This window comes from Rhinoderma darwinii, chromosome 7, assembly GCF_050947455.1.
Source record: "Rhinoderma darwinii isolate aRhiDar2 chromosome 7, aRhiDar2.hap1, whole genome shotgun sequence".
Taxonomy (NCBI): Eukaryota; Metazoa; Chordata; class Amphibia; order Anura; family Rhinodermatidae; genus Rhinoderma; species Rhinoderma darwinii.
In genome coordinates, this window is record NC_134693.1 from 73,164,757 (window position 1) to 73,180,646 (window position 15,890).

The 15,890-nt window shown below is 42.8% G+C and overlaps 1 protein-coding gene across 1 annotated transcript in view; it reads right to left on the reverse strand.

Annotated features, from left to right (window-relative positions):
• Positions 1-15,890, reverse strand: part of PICK1 (protein interacting with PRKCA 1) — a 201,593-nt gene that overhangs the window by 102,733 nt on the left and 82,970 nt on the right. Inside the window, exon 4 of the mRNA XM_075832285.1 lies at positions 1,733-1,861. Coding sequence (XP_075688400.1) covers positions 1,733-1,861 — 129 coding nt within the window. The remainder of the gene's footprint in view (positions 1-1,732; positions 1,862-15,890) is intronic.

The following is a 15,890-nucleotide window of genomic DNA, read 5'->3' on the forward strand; positions in this document are numbered from 1 at the left end:
ATTTCTTCTCAGTCGATTCTCGAGATCATCTGCTTTTTGGCGCCACAACTCCACTTTCCCCGACAGGTCTCTCAGCGTGCGCGGTACTGCTGCCGTTACATCTTCCAGGTCCGAAACCCTTGTCTCAACTTGAGTTACCGGTCTCTCAGATTATGGAGGTCCTGCCGCATCAGACCGACATCCACCTTCACCTCCTCCACTTTCGTTGTTACCGAGGTACGTGTCTCCAGAATCGCCGCCAGGAGCGTCTCCGTCACCTGCTTCAACGTTAACTCGGGGGGCACCGCTTCCCCTGCCTCGGCGAGTGCAGCAGGCCGTCTCTCCTGAACATGTGCCGACGAGGACTGCTCCCCCCGGGCGCCATCTTGTCCCGAGTTCCTGGCGAACTCTTTCAGTTTTTCCACCGCTCCCGATGTCTTGGAGGGTCCCATATTGTGCCAAGTGGGTTTCCTACCCTTCTTTCTCAACAGGTAAGGAATTTTGGCTGAAATACTTTCTCCACAGGATGAAATACAGGGTTCAGCACACGGAGCTAAGGTTCAGTGCGACCGCTCACATCCGTGCCTGGCCACGCCCCCCGACTGATGCTTTTTAAAGTATACATGCAATGCCAGATTAAAATTGCAAGCAGGGAGATATTGTATTAGTAAATATGCGATATTTCGACCCGTTTAATCACAGAAGCAGTGTCTATGCAAATATTCAGACTGTGTGCTCCTTCAAGGAGTTCACTGAGGGGGTTCCTATTGACTTAAATGGACACTAACTTTCAACAAACAGAGAGACAGAAGAGACATAGATGCTGCAGCTGCTCCTAATAAGAGTTATGTATCACCACAGTGCTGGATTCATAGATACACTGCTCATTACTGCTCTATAATCTCCTGCATGTTGCTGCTGTAGCTTCTATATATGCAATAGATAAAGCTAGAAGAGCAGGACTCTCCTCCTCTCTGTGTGCAGTGCATAGAAAACATGATAGCAGTTAGATTCCACCCACTAGCTCAGAGAAAACTAAGAATTAGAGATAGAGCCTGCTGAGGGGAAAACTGCCTAATGTACACACATTCCTCATGTACACACATATGACATCTTAGGCTTTGTTCACATCTGCGCCAGGGTCCCGTTGTGTCGGAGCGTTCCGTCGGAACGGGACCCTGACTGACACAAACGGAAACCAAAGGTTTCCATCACCATTGATTTCAATGGTGACGGATCCGGTGCCAATGGTTTACGTTTGTCTCCGTTGTGCAAGGGTTCTGTCGTTTTGACAGAATCAATAGCGTAGTCGACTATGCTATTGATTCCGTCAAAATGACAGAACCCTTGCACAACCGAGACAAACGGAAATCATTGGAACCGGATTCGTCACCATTGAAATCAATGGTGATGGAAACGTCTGTGTCTGTCAGGGCTCCGTTCCGACGGAACATCGGAATGGAGCCCTAGCGCAGATGTGAATGAAGCCTTAGTCTAAAAAATCACCTGAAAGGTTAGGTACGCTTTAAACTATTTGCTTGCCATAAGGAGCCTTTAAAGTGAATACAGATTCTGATAAATTCTGATAATTCTAATAAGTTAATTTCTGTAATAATCGCCTTCCACATTTAACCAGAAGATGTGGGGATCTAAAAGCTTTGTTGAAGCTCATAGACCCTCACCAATGAAAACCTCTCAATAGTCTCTGACTCTTAAGAAGTTCTTTACTTGGAGGTACATTTCAAAGTCTCACCTTAACAGTCTGGATCACTTTGGCCACCTCTACTTTTGTTTTCCCCTTAACGGATTTTCCACTCACACCAGTAATTTCATCTCCTGATGCAATGGTTCCATCATGAGCAGCAGGGGTGTTGTCAAATACCTGCAGAAGAAGATCATAGATTACATGCAGCATAACAATATAAATTTAAACAAATGAAGCAACTTTTGCAAACAGTCTTAATTAATAATCTCCTACCACTTATTATCTACAGCTCAAAAGCAAACCTATGCATCTCCATTGTAAACAGATGGGAGGGAGTATGAGAGCAGGATCAGACTACACAGGGTTTGTTTGTAGTCTAACAATATAGACAGAAAGATCTGCATAGGAGCTGTAGACACAAAAAGCAAGAGATTTTGAATTAACAAAATTTGCAAGGCTGCTTCATTTTCTATTTTAGATACATTGGATCAAGGTTTAACCTCTTGCCGCGCTGCTCCGCAATAGTACGTCCTGCAGAGGGGTTAGTTCCCGCATCCAGACGTACTATTGCGGAGTAGTTCCCGGAGCACACTGTCCGGGAACCGGGAGGTCAGCTGTCCCTGACAGCTGACACTCCAGCCTTGCCGGTCAGCGGACCATCGCCGCTGATTTCGGTAATTAACCCCATAAATGCGGCGACGGATTGCCGTCGCTGCATTTAAGTGGTTTGAAGCGCATCGGCAGCCCCCACGAAGTGATCGTGGGGGCTACCGATGCTTGTCGTGGCAATCGGAGGTCAGACAATGACCTCCGGGTTGCCATGTACGGAAGCCTTGGAGGAGCAGCCTCCTGCCGCTCCTCCGAGACTTCCTGTCAGTGTGACTGTCACGTCACAATGACAGTACATTACACTACGTGTATAGTGTAATGTACTCTGCCATTGAGCGCCGCGGGCATAAAACAGCGAGATATACGCTTTCTCCTGCCTCCCATTGAAGTCAATGGGAGGTCGGAGGCGGAAGCGCCCGAAGATAGGGCATGTCGCTTCTTTTTCCCGCGAGGCATGCCGTTTCTGCCGAGTTTTGCGACGCGGTTTCCGCGTCAAAAAACTCGGCAAAATACCCCGTGTGAACATAGCCTAAGTGTCCCCTAGTGGGACAAGTGAAAAAAGTAAAAAAAAGATAATAAAAATGTTTTAAAAAAGTGTAAAAATAAAAGTTATAAGTTATATAAACAAACACTGCATTTTTTTCCTATAATAAGTCTTTCATTATAGGAAAAAAATGAACACGTTAAAAAAAGTACACATATCTGGCAACACCGCGTTTGTAACGACCCCAACTATAAAACTATAATGTTGTTTTTCCCGCATGATGAACACCCCAAAAAAAATCAATAAAAAACGACACCAGAATGGCTATTTTTTGGTCACCACCCCTCCAAAAATAGAGAATAAAAAGTGATCAAAAAGTCGCATGTACCCGAAAATAATACCGATAAAAACTACAACCCGTCCCGCAAAAAACAAGCCCTTACACCGCTTTTTTGACTGAAAAATAAAAAAGTTACGGCTCTCAGAATATGGGGACACAGAAAATAAATTATTTTATAAAAAAGTGATTTTATTGCGCAAACGCTGTAAAACATAAAAAAACCCTATATACATCTGGTATCGCCGTAATCGTACCGACCCGCAGAATAAAATATAATTGTCATTTATAGTGCACGGTGAACGCCGCAAAAAATAAACTAAAAAACATTGTCAGAATTGCTTGTTTTTGGTCACCCGGCTTGCAAAAAAATGTAATAAAAAGTGATTAAAAAAAAATAAAAAATCGCATGTATCCCAAAATGGTACCAATGAAAAGTACAGATTGTCCCGCAACAAATAAGCCCTCACGCAGCTCTGGTGGTGAAAAAATAAAGAAGTTCTGGCTCTCAGAATATGGCGATGCAAAATGTGCAGAGCGTTCTAAAAGTGGATAAGATCCGACACCATTTATCAGTGTGACACCGGCCACACATCTATGAATTATTATTTATTTACCGCATTATTATACCCTCTTATTATGCCCTGATGTTCTCCGCACAGATTACATATACCCTGATGTACTCCGCACAGCTTACATATACCCCCACATTATAAACTGAAATACCAGCAAAACCCAAAACAGAAAAACTACCAAGCAAAATCTGCGCTCCAAAGGCAAAATGGCGCTCCCTCCCTTCAGAGCCTTGCAGCGTCCCCAAACAGCAGTTTGCGCCCACATATATGGCATCGCCATACCCGGGAGAACCCGCTTAACGTTTTATGAGGTATTTGTCTTCAGTGGCACAAACTGGGCACGACATTATGGACTAAAATGGCACATCAGTGCAAAATTGTAATATTCACACCATCCGCTGCGCATTAACCCCTTTGAGCACTATGACTTAATAGCACGTCATGGTGCAGGGGTGATGTATGGAGCGGGCTCACGTGCTGAGCCCGCTCCATACGCTGCGGGCGTCGGCTGTGTATTAGAGCTGACACCCAGGACTAACGGACAGGAACAGCGATCGTGCGGTTACAGAAGCCTGTAAAAATAACAAAATATTGCAATACATTAGTATCGCAGCATACTATACCCACGATCCAATGATCGCTGGTACAAGTCCCCTAAAGGGACTAATAAAATGTGTAAAAGAATTAAAGTTATTAGTAGTGAGAAAGAAAAAAAAATTTAAAAAACAAACCTTTTCCCATTTTTCTTCAAAAGTAATGTAAAAAAATAAACAGAATTGATATCGCTACATCCGTAATAGGCCGAACTATTACAATATACCATTATTTAACTCGCACGGTGAACACCGTAAAAAACTTAAATAATTTAAACCGCCAAAATCGCTGTAGTTTTCGTTTTTACCGCACGGCGAAAGCTGTAAAAACGAAAACCCCAAAAAATGGAATCAGATTTTTTTCCTATATTCCTATATTTTCCAGTTTTTTTTACAGTTTCCCAGTACTTTTTATGGCACTTTAAATGGTATCAATAGAAACTACAATTCCTCCCGCAAGAAATAAGCTCTCACATCACTCTACTGACGGAAAAAGTTATGGCTCTTGGAAGGCGGGTAGTGAAAAACGAAAATAAGAAAGCAAAAAATGGATCAGTCCTGAAAGGGTTAATTCATTTCTAATGAAAAAAAACGTATGACCACATGTGGGGTATTTCCGTACCCGGGAGAAATTGCTTTATAAAAATTGGTTGTTTATTTCTCCTTTATCCCTTGTGAAAATGAGAAAATGCAACATTTTAGTGGAAAAAAATTGTGATATTAATTTTCTCCGCCTAATTCTAATAAATTCTGCAAAAGACCCGTGGAGTCTAAATGCTCACTATACCCCTAGAAAAATTCCTTGAGGGGTGTTTCCAAAATGGGGTAACATGGGGGGCTTCCACTGTTTTGGTCTCTCCAGGGCGTTGCAAAGGCGGCATGGCACCGAAAAACAATCCATCAAAATCCGTGCTCCAAAATCCAAATGGCGCTACTTCCCTTCTGAGCGCTGCCATAGGTCCAATCAGCAGTTTATTACCACATATGGGGTATTGCCGTAATCAGGAGAAAATGCTTTACAAATGTTGTGGTTCTTTTTTTCCTTTATTCCTTGTAAAAATGTTAAATTTCTATGCTTTTTCAGAAAAAAAGTTGATTTTCATTTTCACTGCCTAATTCCACTAAATTCTGCAAAAAACCTGTGTGGTCAAAATGCTAACTATACCCCTAGATAAATTACTTGAGAGGTATCGTTTCCAAAATGGGGTCACTTTTGGGGGGTTTCCCCTGTTTTGGTCTCTCCAGGGCGTTGCAAATGCGACATGGCGCCGAAAACCAATCCAGCAAAATCCGTGCTCCAAAATCCAAATGGCGCTCCTTCCCTTCTGAGCCTTGCTGTGGGTCCAATCAGCAGTTTATTACCACATATGGGATATTGCTGTAATCAGGAGACATTGCTTTACAAATGTTGGGGTGATTTTCTACATTATTCCTCGTAAATATTAAAAATTTCTATGTTTTTTCGGAAAAAAGTAGATTTTCATTTGTACAGACTAATTCTAATAAATTTAGCGAAAAACCTGTGCGGTCAAAATGCTAACTATACACCTAGATAAATTCCTTGAGGGGTGTAGTTTCCAAAATGGGGTAACTTTTGGGGTGTTTCCACTGTTTTGGCACCACAAGACCTCTTCAAACCTGACAAGGTGCCTAAAATATATTCTAAAAAAAAGGAGGCCCAAAATCCACTGGGTGCTCCTTTGCTTCTGAGGCCGGTGCTTCAGTCCATTATCACACTAGGGCCACATGTGGGATATTTCTAAAAACTGCAGAATCTGTGCAATAAATATTGAGTTGCATTTCTCTGGTAAAACCTTCTGTGTTACATAAAAAAATGTATTAGAAATTAATTTCTGCAAAAAAAATAAAATTTGTAAATTTCTCCTCTACTTTGCTTTAATTCCTGTGAAACGTCTAAAGGGTTAAAACACTTTGTGAATGCTGATTCGAATACCTTGAGGGGTGCAGTTTTCAAAATGGTGTGACTTCTGGCGATTTTCTAATATATAAGGCCCTCAAAGCCACCTCAGACTGAACTGGTCCCTGAAAAAATAGCCTTTTGAAATTTTCTTTCAAATATGAGAAATTGCTGCTAAAGTTCTAAGCCTTGTAACGTCCTAGAAAAATAAAAGGACGTTCAAAAAACGATGCAAACATAAAGTAGACATATGGGAAATGTTAACTAGTAACTATTTTGTGTGGTATTACTATCTGTTTTACAAGCAGATACGTTTAGATTTAGAAAAATGCAAATTTTTGCTAATTTTTTCTAAATTGTGGTGTTTTTCAGAAATAAATACCAAAATTATCGACAAAATTTTTTCACTAACATAAAGTACAACATGTCACGAGAAAACAATCTCAGAATCGCTTGGATAGGTAAAAGCATTCCAACGTTATTACCACATAAAGTAACACGTCAGATTTGAAAAAATCGGCTGGGTCCTGAAGGCCAAAACAGGCTGGGTCCTGAAGGGGTTAATGAACAAAAATTAAGTCAATGTAATAAATAAGTAAAATAGGAAAGTAGAAAGAGAGTGAAGTAGTAAAAACAATCAAATCCTATGTTTAACCTCTTCCCGCCCAATCACGTACAGTTGCGTAGTCAGCGCTAATGTGTTAGCGCCTTCTCACGTAACTGTACGTGATGGTGATGGAGAGGGCTCAGAGGCTGAGCCAGCGCCATCACCAGCAGGTGTCAGCTGTATATTACAACTGACATCTCGCTGTAACGGCCAGGACTGGAGCACTTTGCCGATCCTGCTGATTAACCCCTTTAAAGCAGCGATCAAGCAATCGCTGCATCTAGGTGGATTCCAGCCTGTTGGCATCCCTTTGTCACGGTCGCCGGGATGCCGGGGCAACCGGAGGCCTAACAATGGCCTCTTGGTCTGCCAAGCACGGATGCCTTTTACTATCAGGGACAAGAAGATGGCGCATGCTCAGAAGCTGAGCCTACGCCATCATACGCGGGTGTCAGCTGTATATTACAGCGGACATCCCGCTGTAACGGCCAGGAACAGAGCTAGCCTCCGATCCGGATGATTAACCCCTTCAATGCAGCAATCAAAAGAGATCCCTGCATCTAGGTAGTTAGATTGCACCCGAAGGTTGCTATGGCAACGATCGTGATCCGCGGAGGTGCCGATGGTTGCTATGGAACAATTGCCTCCTGGTCTGCCTAGTACGGATTGCTGTCAGTGAATAACTGACAACTCTAATACACTGCACTATGTACGTACTGCAGTGTATTAGAATAGCGATCAGGGCTTCATGCCTTCAAGTCCCCTAGTGGGACAAAAAAAAACAAAAGTTAAAAGAACGTTAATAAAAATGTTAAAAAGTTAAAAAGTTTAAAGTTAAAAAACAATAGCTGCCTTTCTTTCCATAATAAGTCTTTTATTATAGGAAAAAACTGAAAACATTAAAAAAAGTACACATATTTGGTATCGCCGCGTCCATAACAATCCAAACTATAAACATATCACATTATTTTCCCTGCACAATGAATACCGTAAAAAAATTTAAATAAAAAACAATTCCAGAATCGCTGTTTTTTGTTCACCACCCCTCTAAAAACATGGAATATAAAGTGATCAAAATGTTGCATGGTTCCAAAATTGTACCAATAAAAACTAAAGCCCGTCCCGCAAAAAGGAAGCCCTCCCACAGCTTTTTTGACGGAAAAATAAAAAACATATGCAGGGGCGTAACTAGGAAAGACTGGGCCCCATAGCAAACTGTGGGGGCTGTATGGCGTTCTCTACAGTGGGGGCTGTATGGCGTTCTCTACAGGGGGGGCTGTATGGCGCTCTCTACAGGGGGGGCTGTATGGCGTTCTCTACAGGGGGGGCTGTATGGCGTTCTCTACAGGGGGGGCTGTATGGCGTTCTCTACAGGGGGGGCTGTATGGCGTTCTCTACAGGGGGGCTGTATGGCGTTCTCTACAGGGGGGGCTGTATGGCGTTCTCTACAGGGGGGCTGTATGGCGTTCTCTACAGGGGGCTGTACGGCGTTCTCTACAGAGGGGGCTGTACGGCGTTCTCTACAGAGGGGGCTGTACGGCGTTCTCTACAGTGGGGGCTCTACGGCGTTCTCTACAGTGGGGGCTGTTCGGCGTTCTCTACAGTGGGGGCTGTACGGCGTTCTCTACAGGGGGGGCTGTACGGCGCTATCTACAGGGGGGGCTGTACGGCGCTATCTACAGGGGGGGCTGTATGGCGCTATCTACAGGGGGGGCTGTATGGCGCTATCTACAGGGGGGGCTGTATGGCGCTATCTACAGGGGGGCTGTATGGCGCTATCTACAGGGGGGGGCTGTATGGCGTTCTCTACAGGGGGGGCTGTATGCCATTATCTACAGAGGGGGCTGTATGGTGTTCCCTTCAGGGGGGGCTGTATGGCGTTCTCTACATGGGGGGGCTGTATGGTGTTCTCTACAGAGAGGGCTGTATGGCGTTCTCTACAGGGGGGGCTGTATGGCGTTATCTATAGAGGGGGCTGTATGGCGCTAACGCCATACAGCCCCCCTGTAGAGAACGCCATACAGCCCCCCCTGTAGGGAACGCCATACAGCCCCCCCCTGTAGAGAACGCCATACAGCCCCCCCTGTAGGGAACGCCACAAAGCCCCCCCCCCTGTAGGGAACGCCATACAGCCCCCCCCTGTAGGGAACGCCAAACAGCCCCCCCCCTGTAGGGAACGCTATACAGCCCCCCTGTAGGGAACGCCATACTGCCCCCCCCTGTAGGGAACGCCATACAGCCCCCCTTGTAGTGAACGCCATACAGCCCCCCCTCCCAAAAAAGTCTGACCTACAGTGTGTCCTACTAAAAGACATGTATCCCCTCTCCACAGGATAGGGGATACATGTGTGATCGCTGGCAGCGATAGGGAGAACGGGGGACCGAAAGTCCCCTGAAGTTCTCCATGACTAACCTCTGACTTCCGGCGTCTGCGCAGCTCAATAAAAATGAAAGGAGCGCTGGTCACGCATGCGCACAAGCGCGACCGGCGCTCCATTCATTTCTACGGTGCTGCCGACACAGCCCCGGAAGTCCGAGGTTTGTGATGGAGAACTTCAGGGGACTTTCAGTCCCCCGTTCTCCCTATCGCTGCCAGCGATCACACATGTATCCCCTATCCTGTGGATAGGGGATACATGTCTTTTGTTTAATGGCAGAGCGGGGAGATAACTCCCTGCTCTGCCATAGTGTTAAGTGGCGTCGTGCTGTAGCAGCCATAGCGGTTGCTATCGGAGCCTCCGGCCATGGTGGGGGCCTGTGCCGGCGGGCGACATGGGCCCCCTCATGCCGCGGGCCCCGTAGCAGCTGCTACGGCTGGTATAGTGGTAGTTATGCCACTGAACATATGGCTCTCAGAATATGGTGATACAAAAAAAAACGGTTTGTTTTTTTTTAAATGGCGATTTTATTGTGCAAACGCTGTATAATACAAAAACTATATACATTTGGTATCGCCTTAATCGTATCGACCCGCAGTATAAAGTAAATATGTCATTTATAGCGCACGGTAAACGTCGTAATAAAAATCATTGTCCGAATTTTTGGTCACCTTGCTTGCCAAAATTTTTTATAAAAAGTGCTAAAAAAAAATAAAAATATTGCATGTACCACAAAATGGTACCAATGAAAACTGGATTGTCCTGCAACAAATAAGCGCTCACACAACTCTGATGGAGAAAAAATAAAAAAAGATCTGGCTAATGTGCAGAGCGATCCAAAAGCAGATAAGATTGGGCACCATTTATCAGTGCGACACTGGCCACCCATCTATGAATTATTATTTATTTACAGCATTATTATACCTTATTATTATGCCCTGATGTACTCCGCACAGATTACATATTCCCCCACATTATAAACTGAAATACCAGCAATACCCCAAACAGAACAAAAACCGAGCTAAATCGGCACTCCAAAAGCCAAGTGCCGCTCCCTCCCTTCTGAGCTCTACAGAGTGACCAAACAGCAGTTTACGTCCACAAATATGGCATTGCCATACCCGGAAGAACCCGCTTAACAGTTTATGAGATATTTGTCTGCAGTGGCACAAATTGAGCACCACATATTGGGCACTAAAACGGCATATCAGTGGAAAATTGCAATTTTCACTTTGCACTATCTGCCGAGTGCTCATTTCTAATGAATTTAGAAAAAACACTGTGGGGTCAAAATGCTCACTACACACCTTAAAAAATGCCTTGAGGGGTTCAGTTTCCAAAATAGAGGTCACTACTTGGGGGTTTGCTTTACTATTTGATCTCAGAGCCCTGCAATTGTGGGTCAATGCTGTGAAAATCTGCAAAATAAACCTCAAATGCACATGGTGCTCTTCACTTCTGAGCCCTGTCATATGTCCAGGCAAATGATAAATGCCTTGAGGGGTGTAATTTCCAAAATTGGGTCACTTCTCAGGGGTTTCTACTGTACTCTGGTACCTCAGGGGCTCTGCAAACATGGCATGGCACCCGTACACCAATCAAGCAAAATCCAAGTTCTAAAAGCCAAATGTCGCTCCTTCCATTTTGAGCTCTGCCATGTGCCCAAACTGCAGTTTAGGGCCACAAATGGGGTATTGGCACACTCGGGAGAAATTGATTAACAAATTGTGTGGTGTTTTTTCTATTACACTTCGTAAAAATACAAAATTGGGAGCGAAAACGACAATTTAAAAAAAAACTAAAATTTTGTTTTCATTTTCACTGGCTATTTCTAATAAAATCTATGAAACACCTGTGGGGTCAAAATGCTCAGTACACCCCTAGGTGAATGCCCTGAGATGTGTACTTTCCAAAATGGAGTCACTCCTCAGGGGTTTCTACTGTACTGGTACCTCAGGGGCTCTGCAAATTCGACATGGCGCCCAAAAACAAATCAAGCAAAGTCTGCATGCCAAGTAGCGCTCCTGCCATTCTGAGCCCTGCCATGTGTCCAAACAGAAGAAGTTTATGACCACACATGCGGTATTGCCATACTCGGGAGAAATTGCTTTACAAATGTTGGGGTGCTTTTCGCCTTTATTCCTTGAAATTTTTTTTAAATAAATAGATTTTCATCTTCATAGACTAATTCAAATAAATTCAGCAAAAAACCTGTGGGGTCAAAATGCTAAATATACCCCTAGAAAAATTCCTTGAGGGGTGTAAATTCCAAAATGGGATCACGTTGAAAAGGCGACATGGCACCAAACACCATTCCAGCAAAATCTGTGCTCCAAAATCCAAATTGCGCTCCTTCCCTTCTGAGCTCTGCCGTGAGTCCAAACAACAGTTTATGATCACACATAGAGTATTCCAGTAATCAGGAGAAATTGCTTTATAAATATCTTTTTCTCCTTTATTCCTTTTTCAGAAAACAAATACATTTTAATTTTTACAGACTAATTCAAATAAATTTAGCAAAAAAACTGTGGGTTCAAAATACTAACTATACCCATAGATACATTCCTTGAGGGGTGTAGTTTCCAAAATGGTGTCACTTTTGGGGGGTTTCCACTGTTTTCACACCACAAGACCTCTTCAAACTGGACATGGTGCCTAAAATATATTCTAGAAAAATAAGGAGGCCCCAAAATCCACTAGGTGGTCCTTTGCTTTTGAGGCCTGTGTTTCAGTCCAGTAGCACACTAGGACCACATGTGGGATATTTCTAAAAATTGCAGAATCTGGGCAATCAATATTGAGTTGCGTTTCTCTGGTAAAACTTTGTGTTACAAAAAAATGGATTTAAAATGAATTTCTGCAACAACAAAAAAAGAAGTTTGTAAATTTCACCTCTACATTGCTTTAATTCCTCTGAAACGCCTGAAGGGTTAAAACACTGTCTGAATGCGGTTTTAAATACTTTGAGGGGTGCAGTATTTAAAATGGTGTGTTTTAGAAGAGTATCAAATATATGGGCCCCTCAAAGTCACTTCAGAACTGAACTGGTCCCTGAAAAAAATTGCCTTTTGAAATTTTCTTGAAAATGTGAGAAATTGCTAAATTGGTAAAGTTCTAAGCCTTGTAACATCCTAGAAAAATAAAAGAAATGTACTAAAAATTATGCAAACATAAAGTAGACATATGGGAAATGTTAATTAGTAACTATTTTGGGTGGTATTACTATCTGTTTTACAAGCAGATACATTTAAATTTAGAAAAATCATAATTTTTGCAAATTTTCTCAAAATTTTGGAGTTTCTCACAAATAAACAATGAATTTATCGACCACATTTTTTCACTAACATAAAGTCCAATATGTCACAAGAAAACAATCTCAGAATCGCTTGGATAAGTAAAAGCATACCAAAGTTATTACCACATAAATTGACACAGGTCAGATTTGAAAAAATGGGGCTGGTCCTGAGGGCCAAAATGAGCTTGGTCCTGAAGGGGTTAACCCCTTAGTGACCACCAATACGCCTTTTCACGGCAGTCACTAAGGGGCCTTAGGCTAGGCCGCCGCTTTTTCACGGCGGCCCAGTCTAAGCCCTGCATGGGTGTCCCGTGCAGGCTGGAGCTCCACTGTCTGATGACAGCCGGGCTCCTGCTCCAACGCCCGGATTGCGGCCGTTTAACCCGTTAAATGCCGCCGTCAATAGCGACCGCGGCATTTAACTTGTTTACAGACGGAGTGAGCTCCCTCTGTCACCCATCGGCGGCCCACAAATGCAATCGCAGGTCTCCGATTGGGTGTCATGGCAGCCGGGGGCCTAATAAAGGCCCCCAACTATGCCCTGGGCATATGCCTATTAGGACGTGACTAAGTATACCAAAGCATTATAGCAGCGATCTGAAGATCGCCTAGTAAAGTCCCCTAGTGGGACTAATAAAATAAGTAATAAATGTGAAATAAAGATTATTAATAAAAATGACAGTAAAAAAATAAAACCATTTTTTTTCCATAAAGTCTAAAGTGTAAAAAGTAAATAAAAAGTACACATATTTGGTATCGCCGCAACCATAATGACTCAATAAAGTTAATACGTAATTTGAACCGCAAGGTGAACGTAAAAAAAAATGCAGAAAACAATGGCAAATTTTTTTTCCATTGCCCCCCAAAAAAGTCATAAGAAAAATCAATCAATAAGTCCCATGTACCCCAAAATAATACCAATCAAAACTATGTCTTGTCCAGCAAACAACAAGCCCAAAAAATCACTACATTGACAGAAAAATAAAAAAAATTACGGCTCTTGGAAAGAGACGATGCAAAAACAAATAATTTTAGTTCAAATGTGTTTTTATTGTGCGAAAGTCATAAAACATAAAAAAACCTCTACATACAGTATGTGGCATCGTCGTAATCATACCGACCCATAGAATAAAGGCAATGTGTTATTTATGCCGCACAGTGAACGGCGCCAATTTAAAACGCATAGAACTGTGGTGGAATTTCAGTTTTTTTTTCAAATCCCCCCAAAAAAAGTTAATAAAAGTTAATCAAAAAATGATATGTACCATAAAATGGTGCCATTAAAAAGTACAACCAAACCTGCAAAAAACAAGTCCTCATACAGCTATGTCGACGAAAATATAAAAAAGTTATAGCTCTTTGAATGCGACTATAGAAAACAAATAAAATAGCTTGGTCATTAGGGCCTAAAATAGGCTGGTCACTAAGGGGTTAAAGGGAGTCTGTCACCTCTGCAGGAGGCATTTGTTTTTCTAGGGACAGCAGCGATACCGGTTTCTGACTTGACTATACCTGGAACAGCAGCTCATCCCTTATTTGAAAGAAGAAGAATCGTTTGGAATATAGGTTCTGTCACCCTTGTAGGGGGTAGCCAATAGAATTCGTTGACATCGCCTTAACATGAACTGTAGCTAGTTTAACCCTACAACAAGCGGGGATTGGCTTTAAATGATCGGTTGTGAGTAATAGTGTGCATATCTGTGAAGTTATTTTATAAATCTAAAATTGTATATGTAAACATAGACAGAAGGTAAAGAAATTACAGGGGACGAGGGTAAAATAACATCGGCATTTATATTAGGTGAGAAAGGACGACAAATGTGGAAGACAGAGTGATTAGGGAGAAAAAGGGGAAGAACAGGAAGGGAGAGCAGGAAAAAGAGAAGGGTGAAAGGTAGAAAAGATGATAAAAAAAATGGAAAATTAAAAAAAAACACCAAAAGAAAAAAAAAAAGGAAGAAAAGGGAAGGGGGCGATCGTTATCAAACTTAATTGAGAAAACGGCATCTAAAAATTAGCAGATTACTTATGATAACATTTACTTTGTTGTCTGTGTTGCTCCGTAATGCCCTAGAATTTTAATCAAAGATCTGCTCTGCGGAATTTATGCTGGTACACTTAGAATTTATATGGGTACGCCTAAAGTGTTTTTCAATGTCTGCCGTTGCTACTTCTGTAAGAGAGTGTTTAGACTGGTAGTGAATCAACCTATCACAGAGAGAAAATTCATTATCCGTCTATGACGCTCATTAGTATGTCACTATGGTAGAGGATATAGTCTCTTAGTGGGATATGGGGAAGTAAAGTGATGGAGGGGTATTTGGTTTTCCTATTATAATCGGCATACTGCTGGCGCTTATAAGGGTTGCAGTTTGCGATAATAGATATGAATTATGGGAACTGTGTAAATATAATTAGTTTCTCTTTTTTTTTTTTTTCCTTTCTGGATAGGTTTACCCTCCCCTACAGGTTATGTTGGGGGGTGGTTGCTATTGCGGTCTTCGTTGCCGGCCCTTTGGACCGGAGCTAGGGGTGGATCTAACAGGAAGGGGTTGAATAAGTCCATAATTTTAAATTTTCTATCTTTTCCTGGACAATGGTCACTACTGTGAAGTCACAATCATCACTGTTATGTCACACTGGTTACTGTTGTGATGTCACAATAATCACTATTCTGATGATAAAATAAGTTTCTATGTTTTCCGGGTCCACCCCGGGCTTTGGGTCTAAGTGCTGCATCAGAGACTACTGGGGGTGTTTCTCAGAGGTTATTGTGAGTGAAATATCCCCAAGAAGGTAACAATCATATGCCAATAGGATATTACTGATCTTTTGTCTCAGTAAAATGTTGCTGCCTGTATGTTCCAGTAATCTAGGCTGTAGGATCGTACCATATTGTGGATACAGTCTTGGGGAATATGGGACATAAAAATATGGGTTTACCATGAAGATGAGATGGCCGCATAGAACTTACAGATAAGAAACCGCTTTGCTGGAGTTCAACAGGAGGCTCTCGCAAACTCTGGAGTTTTTTTTTTTGAACCCCTGAAGGATCTATTAACCCCTTAATGACCACCGATACGCCTTTTCACGGCGGTCATTAGTGGGCTTTATTCTGATGCAATAGCCTTTTCACGGTGCTGCATCAGAATAAATAAACAGAGCAGGGAGCCGTTAAATCTCCCTGCTCTCAGAGGTAACTGAGGGCTGGGGGAATCCCTGCTCGAACGAGTGAGATCGATATTAGTATCGATCTCACCCGTTTAACCTCTCAGATGGGGCGCTCAATAGCGAGCGCCGCATCCGAGTGGTTTTGGAGAGGGAGGGAGCTCACTCTCATCCCACCGACACCTGGCGATAAGATCGCCGAGTGTCTGTGTCTCCGATGGTAGCCGGGGACTAATAAAGGC